This window comes from Hyla sarda, chromosome 8 (assembly GCF_029499605.1).
Source record: "Hyla sarda isolate aHylSar1 chromosome 8, aHylSar1.hap1, whole genome shotgun sequence".
In the NCBI taxonomy this organism is placed as follows: Eukaryota; Metazoa; Chordata; class Amphibia; order Anura; family Hylidae; genus Hyla; species Hyla sarda.
The window spans coordinates 149,637,886-149,647,880 of record NC_079196.1 but is presented as its reverse complement, the minus strand read 5'-3'; the positions used below and the strand labels follow the sequence as shown (position 1 = coordinate 149,647,880).

The 9,995-nt window shown below is 38.8% G+C and overlaps 1 protein-coding gene across 6 annotated transcripts in view; it reads left to right on the top strand.

Moving 5' to 3' along the window:
- LOC130284885 (uncharacterized) overlaps positions 1–7,701 on the top strand; it is a 136,754-nt gene extending 129,053 nt beyond the window's left edge. For all 6 annotated transcript variants that reach the window (XR_008847175.1, XR_008847173.1, XR_008847176.1 and 3 more), the window contains 3 exons: positions 4,534–4,809; positions 5,285–5,389; positions 7,106–7,701. Coding sequence is in view for 1 of the 6 variants with exons in the window: in XM_056535795.1 (XP_056391770.1) it covers positions 4,534–4,809; positions 5,285–5,389; positions 7,106–7,119 (395 nt within the window). In the remaining 5 variants the exon portion in view is untranslated. The remainder of the gene's footprint in view (positions 1–4,533; positions 4,810–5,284; positions 5,390–7,105) is intronic.
- Positions 7,702–9,995: the final 2,294 nt, after the last annotated feature.

Below are 9,995 nucleotides of genomic sequence, written 5' to 3'. Positions count from 1 at the left end.
TTAATGTTGGGATTGGGGCCCCAGGAGCTGTGTCGGCGGCGAGGGACTGACCTGCGCGGCGTGGATTGTTGGAGGTGAGTGACAGCCTCCTGCTGTTGCTTAGCAACAGCTCCCAGCATGCAAAAAGGGCATGCTGGGAGCTGTAATTATGCAACAGCAGGAGGCAGACCACCACAACTCCCAGCATTCCCTTATGGGCATGCTGGGACTTATGGTTTTGCACCAGCTGGAGGCACATTTTTTCTAGGGAAAAGTGTACCTTCAGCTGTTGTATAACTACAACTCCGAGCTTGCACAAACAGCTAAAGTGCATGCTGGGAGTTGTAGTGGTGCATCTGCTGGTTGCATAACTACAACTCCCAGCATGCCCGTTGGCTGTTGGTGACTGGTGAGAGTTGTAGTTTTGCAACAGCTGGAGGCACACTGGTTGTGAAACACTGAGTTAGGTCACAAACTCAGTGATACATAACCAGTGTGCCTACAGCTGTTGCAAAACTAAAACTCTCAGCATGCACAGTCTGTCAGCGCATGCTGGGAGTTGTAGTTTTGCAACAGCTGGAGGTTCTCCCACCACCCTCAATGTGAATGTACAGGGTTCACTCACATTGGTGGAGGTTTACAGCAAGTATCTGGCTGTAAGTTTGAGCTGCGGCAATTTTTCTGCCGCATCTCAAACTCCCAGCGAGAAACTACTGTGAACCCGTGCGACTGTACCCTAAAAACACTACACTACACTATAACACAAAAATAAAATAAAAAGTTACAAACACTACATTTACACATACCCCTACACAGCCCCCCTCCCCTCCCCAATAAAAATGAAAGCGTCTGGTACACCACTGTTTACAAAACAGAGCCTCCAGCTGTTGCAAAACAACAACTCCCAGTATTGTCGGACAGCCGTTGACTGTCCAGGCATGCTGGGAGTTTTGCAACAACTGGAGGCACCCTGTTTTGGATTCACTGGCGTAGAATTCCCCTATGTCCCCCCCCTATGCAATCCCTATTTTAGGCCTCAAATGCGCATGGCGCTCTCACTTTGGAGCCCTGTCGTATTTCAAGGCAACAGTTTAGGGTCACATATGTGGTGTCGCCGTACTCGGGAGAAATTGTGTTTCAAATTTAGTTTTTTTTTTGCTGTTACCCCTTTTAAAAATTTCCATTTTTTTTGGAAAACTAGCATTTTTGTGTTCCAAAATTTTTGGGTGGAAAACATATGCAAAAGTCGTGAAACACCTGTGGGGTATAAAGGTTCACTTAACCCCTTGTTACTTTCCCCGAGGGGTCTAGTTTCCAAAATGGTATGCCATGTGAGGGTTTTTTTTTTTGCTGTTCTGGCACCATAGGGGCTTCCTAATTGCGGCATGCCCCCAGAGCAAAATTTGCTTTCAAAAAGCCAAATGTGACTCCTTCTCTTCTGAGACCTGTAGTGCGCCAGCAGAGCACTTTTCACCCCCATATGGCATGTTTTCAGAATTTGGAGAAATTGGGCATCAAATTTTTAGGGGTATTTTCTGGCAGTACCCTTTTTCAAAATGTCACATTTTTGGAAAAAAAGCCTTTAAGGTCAAAATTTTATGTTTTTTTCACCGTTGCAAAAGTCATGAAACACCTGTGGGGTATTAAGTATTATTCTTGTTCACTGTGCAATAAAATTGATGTTATATTTATTCAGTGTCTCAGTACCATTATGGTGCTACCCATTTTAGATTTTTGCTCACTAATTTTTCCAAAATTTATCAAAAAATTTTGTTACGCAATTGACAGTGTTTGGCAGTGCAGCCGCAGTGAAGGCATGCAGCAGCCTCCTGTGTCTTTGTGCCCCACCACCATGCTCCACTACTCTGTAGCAGCCGGCTACCAAAAACATTACACATTCATGATAACACTGACCATGCCCTGTCCGAACCATGATACCCATGATACCCATCATGCTATATGCCCTCCCTACTACTATGTGTAGTGCCACACTGACGCTGTACTGTGACATCACTGCTTAACCCTGTACGTTGCAGCATGGCCTCCCCTGTACTGTGATATTACAGTGTATATTAACCATGTACTGTGATGGTGCTGTGCATGTTAACCCTGTACTGTGATTTACAGTACAGGGTTAATATGCACAGTGACCTCAAAATACAGGGTTAATATATACCGTGACATGCCAGTACAGGGTTAATATGCACAGTGATGTCACAATACACTGTTAAAGGGGCTATCCAGCTGAAGGCTTTTATTTTCAGAAGTATGCCTATATCTATTATCTAAAAAAATAAACCTGTACTCCCCTCCAGCGCTCCTATGGGGCCTCCGGTGTCCTACTCTGGTCCAGGATCGGATCACCATGGAAGGTCTGCTGAAAATTTTGTGGGGCCTCCTGTTCTCATTTCGCCTAAGGCGTCACAAAGTCTAGAGCCGCCTCTGCGGCCATGTGATGTCCCAGGCCAGTCCTGTTTCCTTACCTACGGCCCTGGGTGGTTTGGTGGACAGCAGGCTGCTTAACCTCTTGACCCGCATGCCCCACGTGACGTCAGGGTAGCATAGGAGGCTCCTCACCATTTCTAGGAAAAGCAGCGTATGTGCTGCATTTTAGTTCAGCTAAGATAGAAGTATTAGCCCGCAGTTTCTGCTGCTTGCCTGTGGTCCCGCAGGCGGTCTCTGCCTATGTAGTCTCCCCAAAGGTACCACCAGTCCACCAGGCATGAACTTACTTGACATTCAGGTACACATAAAAACTAGGTGACAATTTCTCACCTAGATTTTCCATGTTCCTGAATGGCATGTCTGCTTGTAATAGCTGAGCTATATACCATTCAGAAGCCCAGAAAAGCTAGGTGACAATTTCTAACCTTTCTTATTTCATTCTCCTAAATGGCATATCTTCTTATCATAGCTCAGCTATTATAAATAGATTTACCTATAACTTTTAGTCAAATCTGTCTATAATTGCTGAGCTATGAAAAGCAGATATGCCATTCAGGAGCCCAGAAAAGCTAGGTGACAATTTCTCACCTAGCTTTTTCATGCTTCTGAATGGCATATCTGCTTATATGGGCCCCCATAAAAGTGATTTTCTTTTTTTTTTAGAGCTGAAGAACAGATTCTATAAAGATATGCAAAGTTTCCATACACTATCATATACTCATTTATCCTGGTAATTTAATGTGCTTAAAACAGGTGACGAATGCACTTTATTTGTGTTAAACAAAATTGCTTTGTGTGGAGTTTTCATTATATATTTTTTGGGAAAAAGGCCCATCCAAATATTCAGCACCAGGACCATGATGCTCTTAATCCGGCCCTGGGTAGGAGCTGTCCTTTCTTTAGGTAACATATTTGGGCTACGTGTTACCTTTTTTTTTTTATATATTTTAAATGTTTTTTTTAAAGTTGTAGACATTTTATAATTTTAGTTTAGTTGTTTTTTAGTGCTTTCAATTTGGCTTATAATTTGAATTTTATTATCATAGTACAGATCCTTACGGATGTGTCAATACCTTTTTTCTGGCTTTTTTTATTTATTTATTTTCACAGACAAATTACAAGTTTTATTTAAAATAACAAATATTTACAACATTAATTTATCATCCACATACCTGTAAATATTCTAAGATTACAAATCTAGAAGATTTTCAAAGTTTCGACTATGCTGCAAAACATTGGTACTACAGCACAGTATTTCCTGCAGAGCTACAAACACTGCAGAGCCTCTGGCTGTATCTCACAGGCTTCCGTTGCAGGCATCTTGGAGCTAAGGATCTGACCTCCTGCTGCCCTAGCAAAAAAGAGCGATCCACAATTGTATTACGGCGCCACCATTAAAGAACAGGTGGAGAGCACTCCCTCTGTCACCAACCTAGATGCCCTGATCATAATTGATCACGGCATCTATGTGGTTAATTCTTTTTGGACCAGCACAATTGTTCCTCAGGCATAGCAGGGTATTGTTGTTAGTGTTGAGCGGCATAGGCCATATTCGAATTCGAAAATATTGGCGAATATATGGACGAATATTCGTCATATATTTGCAAATATTCGCATATTCGTAATATTCCGTTTTATTTTCGCATATATGAACATATTTGAAAATTAACCTATGAGAAAATTTGCATTAGTGAAAATTTGCAGGCGCAAAAAATCCCACACCATTCTCACACAGTAGTATTAGAGCCTTCTTTACACCACACAAGCTGGAAGCAAAGAGGGATGATCACTGTGATGTGTACTGTTACCAAAAAAAATTAAAGGAATATTCGTAATTACGAATATATAGCGCTATATTCGCGAATAATCGCAAATATGGGATATTCGCATATAAAATTTGCATTGCGAATATTCGCGAGCAACACTAATTGTTGTGACGTATGCATATGTCCAATAGGGGAAAAGTCTATGATGATTGAACATATGCATATGTCCTCTTGCGGCAATGTGTTAATTTACAATATCTTAACAATGCATTTTGATTCGGATGTATGAAACTGCAAGTTTTCTAATAAATTAACTATTTTTTTTTTTAACAAAATTTTATAGCCAGCAAACATGGGAAATCCCCCAAAAAAAGGAGCCAAGCTTTCAGAGATGAAGAACTAGTTGAATTAGTGCACATGATTGATGAGTTGACCTGCCGAAAGCCTCCTCCAGGGTCAATACACAAAGAAAAAAGAAAAATAATGAGTGAAGTGGCAGCACATTTGTCCGCAAAATTTGGAACGAGCTACACACCAAACCAAGTTAAGAAAAGATTTTCAGATCTTAAAGTGCGAGAATATCACCGACTTGGAGCTATACGTCGCAAGCTGTGTGAAGGTAAATTTATTTACTTTGAACTGGTCACAAAATGTAATTGTTGATTTAACCAAGGTTACAAGAGGTTGCTTAAAATTAGCAAGCACATAATAAACAAAACATTTGATCTGGTATGGATTAAAGGTGTGCTTAGGTGTCTCAAAGATCATTGGTTATATATTTTTTTTTTTTTTAGATTATTTGGTAAAGCAAGCTTTATAAAGAAAAAAATTAAAGAAGGTCAATAAATCAAACTTTAAGAAAATATAGTTGATAACAAGGTTAAAATATTTACAAGGACACGCTCAATAGTAACCCATGATGTCTATGTCAGTAATTCAGCATTTAAAAACAAAATAAACTATAATTGAAATACCCAATTTTCGAAAATGAAGTGTGAAATGTGTGTACAATGAACATATCACAAAATATTTATACAAACTTTATTTTCAATCTTCCTTTTTTTTTTTTTTTTAACACTAAATAACATATTTAGGAAAAATCGATGGATTGAATAATGGACAAACTTCCCTGTCAAGCAACCTTGTGTCCTCCAGCAAGGAAAATGTTATTCCAGGATCACCGGACCCCAATTTGATAGGTATGGCTACAGTCTATATTTTTGGCCATATTTGGATTTTTTTTAAACTGTAAACGGAAATCTGTTTTTCAAATATTTAAGTAGAGGTCTTTAAAGGATTCTTCCAGGCAAAATTTTTTGATTTAGAGATCCCCAGCTCTGGAAAAGTAAACAGATTTGCAATTTACTTCTTAAAAAAAAAAAAAAAAAAAAACCTTTCAAGAGTTATTAGCTTCTGAAGTTTTCTGTCTAACTGCTCAATGATGATGTCACGTCCCGGAAGCTGAGCATGGTGGGAAAATATCCCCATAGAAACTGCACAGCTCCCGGGACGTGAGTCATCATTGAGCAGTTAGACCGAAAACAAAAACTCAACTTCAGAAGCTAATAACTATTGCAAGGATTATGTTTTTTTAATCTAAGTAATTTACAAATGTGTTTAACTTTCCGGAGCCAGTTGATATGTAAAATAAAGTTATTGCCTGGAAAATCCCTTTAATCAGCCTAATTCAGTATTTGCCACCATTTTTTTTTCCTGCAAATCACTGTGAATTTGAAAAATTTTAATTCCAAATTGAAGTTCCATGCTGGGAGTAAGAGTACATGTACTATATGACACGACATGTTTGACCATCCTCATTCTCCGGTATAATGTATAGATGCAGCTACTCTTCTATGGTCCCCTTCAATGCCGGATGTATCCACATATTAATTTTGTCAACATTTTGCTGCACTTGGCCTGATGGTTTCAGACAAGAACAGCTCAAGGAATATGGGTAGATATTCATCAGTGCATGGGACCATAGGAGAGAGATTGCGGCATCTATATATTATACCGGAGGATCACAGGGGTTGTCATTGGCGATACACCCTGTGATCTGTCCCAACATGGAGCCCACTCTTCTCCATGCTTGGAGCTGTAGTACCTTCCTTAATAGTCATATTGCAGCTTTGTACAATCTGTCTCTTAATGAAGGTACCACTGCTCCTAGCTTGGAGCAGAGTGTTCTCCATGCTGTGAGTAGTATTGCCTGCACTGAAGGACACATCACAGTGGATGTCCCTACTGACACCCGCTGTGATCGTCCTGTCTATACCCCAGATGGAGTGGCTGTAAAATGCACTTCCATCCCTGCTTGTTACTCCGTCCAATCAATGATATTTCCATCTGAGCTATGATTGCATGCAACCATCCGGCCAATCACAGTTCTGGCTGGAAAATATGAATGAATGATGTTCGATTTACATCTGAGGCCAGAATACACAGCAGAGATTTGAACGCTGTATAGAACATGATCTGTGCTATTTTTTAGACAATCACATCAGGTGTCTGGATTGAGAACCAGGGCCATATGTATAGTCCTACAGTTAATTCTACACAAAGCATGGGACAGTGTGTTCCGTGCTGGTAGTAGTTGTCCTACCTAAAACATGTTTTAAAATGTTTGAAAAATGTGATACACACACACTTTAATTAAATTTCATAATTAAATTTGTTAGTAACCAATGTTGTCTAGCTCTAAAAAAAAAACATTAAATGGATCAAGTTGTCTAATTTTCAACAAATGTTAACTAATCTTCCAAAAACTCCTGAAGCAGAACATTGCCTTGGCGTTTTGACATGCGTTTTTACATGTGCGATTTTGATTTAAAAAAAAAATAAAACTAAAAAAATAGATTTCTAGCCTTACTCATTGAAAGAAAAACATTACTAAAGACATTGTACTTTTTCAATAGGTAAATGTAACTAATGAAAGTTGTGAGATCATAACTTTAGACCTCCAACCGATCATCTCGGAAACCAACGTCTAACTTTGAATTTGCTAATTCTACTGTACTAAACCATGACAGCATTTCCCAAATTATTAATGAGGCTTGCATAAAACTTGAAGAAAAGTTGTCACAAGAAATGAAGAGCATGTTTAACAATTTGGAGAGCATGATTACTCAAAAGTTAGATCGTCTGTTTTTGAAAATGGAGGCATTGGAGAAAAACAGCCTGCTGATTTCATCGTAATTTTTGGGTGTTTTCTGTCTTGTTTGCAATATGAATTTTTTTATTGCGTTCTTTGTGTAAATCTTGTAAAATTGTTATTTGGTCAAATAATTTATGTTGTCTCCATGACTATAACATTTGTCATTTAGCAAGAATTGCTAAATAATCCTATCCCCCCCCCCCCCCCCCCCCCACAAAAAAAAACATGTTCTTGCTAAGCCTTCAAATGTTGCAATGGGACAAAGTTGGAATAAATCATTTCAAAGCATTTGTTAGAACTTGTAAAAAAATGTTAAGCCTACAAGTCCTGTGTTTGTTTTTTGTGTTATTTGGTTAATTAAACTCTGCAATATAAAGTTTTTTTGTTTATTTTATGTATGTAATTAATTTTAGGATATCGTCCCCCGTTTTATGGGAATTAGTGTTTACAGACGTATTTTGGTATTAGGAAGCAAAAACTGCAATTCCTTTAACATGTGAATTCCATCACACTGGTACTCTGCCTTTGTTAATTCACAGGGTACATTTCCAATGGAATTGGTGCTGCTCAAACGTGATTGTAAGTGTAAATTCCAAATTCACTAAAGCACTGACATACCGTATTTCCTCTTTTTTTTCTGAGCTAGAACATCTGTATGCACGCTGTTGGGTAAAAAGTGACTTTGGAAAGAATGTCTAGTTTTTTTTACCAAACCACAGTATACTGCAATAAAATCCAGAAGTTCAACTCAAAGCATGTGCCATATGTCATTGTATTATGGAATTTTTTTAGACAATTTGAGGCACATTGGTCGACATTACCAAAGTCCAAAATGTATTTAACTTTATATTTTCCAAAAGAATGTTGCTACAGCTGTTGATCCCAAAAAATCACCTGCATGGACCAACAGTGTTTTTTTTTTTATGTGGAAAATCAGGACCTTTCAATGTGATTGAAATACATTTCCCAGTAGACCTAACCAGTGTTTTTAGGCTAAAAACTGTAGTTTGCCCTCAACTGTGGATGAACTTTGTTTTTTCCGCTTAGTAAAGTTAAACTTAATGAAGCATTGAAAGTGAAACAGATTTGTAAATTAGGGACAATGTAGAAAAAACCGCACTCACCCGATCAACGTGCACAGATTTCTTTATTCCGTTGAACATAAACGTGGAACACAGAAGGACTAGTGGTCGGCAGGGACGCCAGGGAACAGGAGGTGTAGTTACAGCTGTTTCACGGGAACACAGCCCGCTTCGTCAGACTACGCCCTCTGATGACGCGTCGCAGGTTATATACACACCCACGGTTACGTCAGCAGGGGAGCGTTACACACAGGTAAGTGATTTAAAACCTTAGAAAAGTAGAAAAATCTTTAAAATCAACACCCTCTACAAAAATCTATGACGTATATGGACTTCTATTTATAGAAATACACTAAAATCTAGCTTATCATTGAGTCCAAGATTACCTTGGGCATCCGTGCGCAGGATGAACTCCACCTCCGTACGCAGTAGTAGCTTTTTCCTATCAATCCCTTCTTTGGGCATTATTCTCTTTATCCCAAAGAATTTTAATGCAGCTGGGTCATTATTGTGAGTAGTTTTAAGATGTTCCAACACCCGAGGACACCCTTTTCCTGAACGAACTGAATAAAGGTGTTCTCTAAATCTGATGTTTAGCGATCTTGTGGTGCTACCTATATAGTAGCGGCCACAGTCGCAAAACATACAGTAGATAATATGATTAATTTTACAATTGATGAATTCCCTCACTTTGATTTGTATACCTCCAATGGAGAAAATTTTACCTACTTTGAGTTTAGGGCACCATTTGCAGTTCCCACAGTGGAAATTACCGCATATTGTGGGGCCGCTTAACCAGCTCGAGTTCTCCTTACTGGAGTATTTACTGCTAGTTAAGATGTCACCTAGATTTGTAACTCTTTTGTAGGAGATGAGGGGTTTGTTATCAAATTGTTCAGATAGAATAGGGTCACTCTGGATTAAGTACCAATGCTTATGAATACTTTGCTTTATCTTCTCAGCCATCGGGCTGTGTGTGAATGTAAAGCAAAATCTTCTATTATTGTTTTTTAATTTATGCAGTTTTTTTTAGAGTTTTTTGAATCATTATTTTGTAGAAGGGAGTTTCTATTTTGTCTGTTGGCCCTATTGTAAGCTGTCTGTAGAATCAGAGGTGGATAGCCTCTTTCTAGTAGTCGTGCAGTAAGTTCTTTAGCTTGCTTTTCAAAGCTACTCTGGGTATCGTTTATTCTTCGCAAGCGAAGAAATTGCCCATAGGGGATAGTGGTTTTGACTTGACCCGGGTGGTAACTCCTATAGTGTAGGAGAGAATTACCCGCCGTCGGTTTCCAGTAACCATCTGTGCGCAATTTGTTTTCACTTATTCTTACTAGGACGTCTAGGAACTCTATTTCTTCTTTGCTTGACTTGCTAGTGAAACTGAGACACATATTGTTGTTAGCATTAAGCCATGTGATAAAATTTGTGAACTCTGTTCCAGTACCTGTCCAGGTTATCAGGACGTCGTCCACAAATCTTACGTAACTGGCAATCAGTTTTCTAAAAGGATTAATTTCTGAAAAGATCCATCTTTTTTCCAAGAAGGCTACAGAAATATTTGCCAGGGTA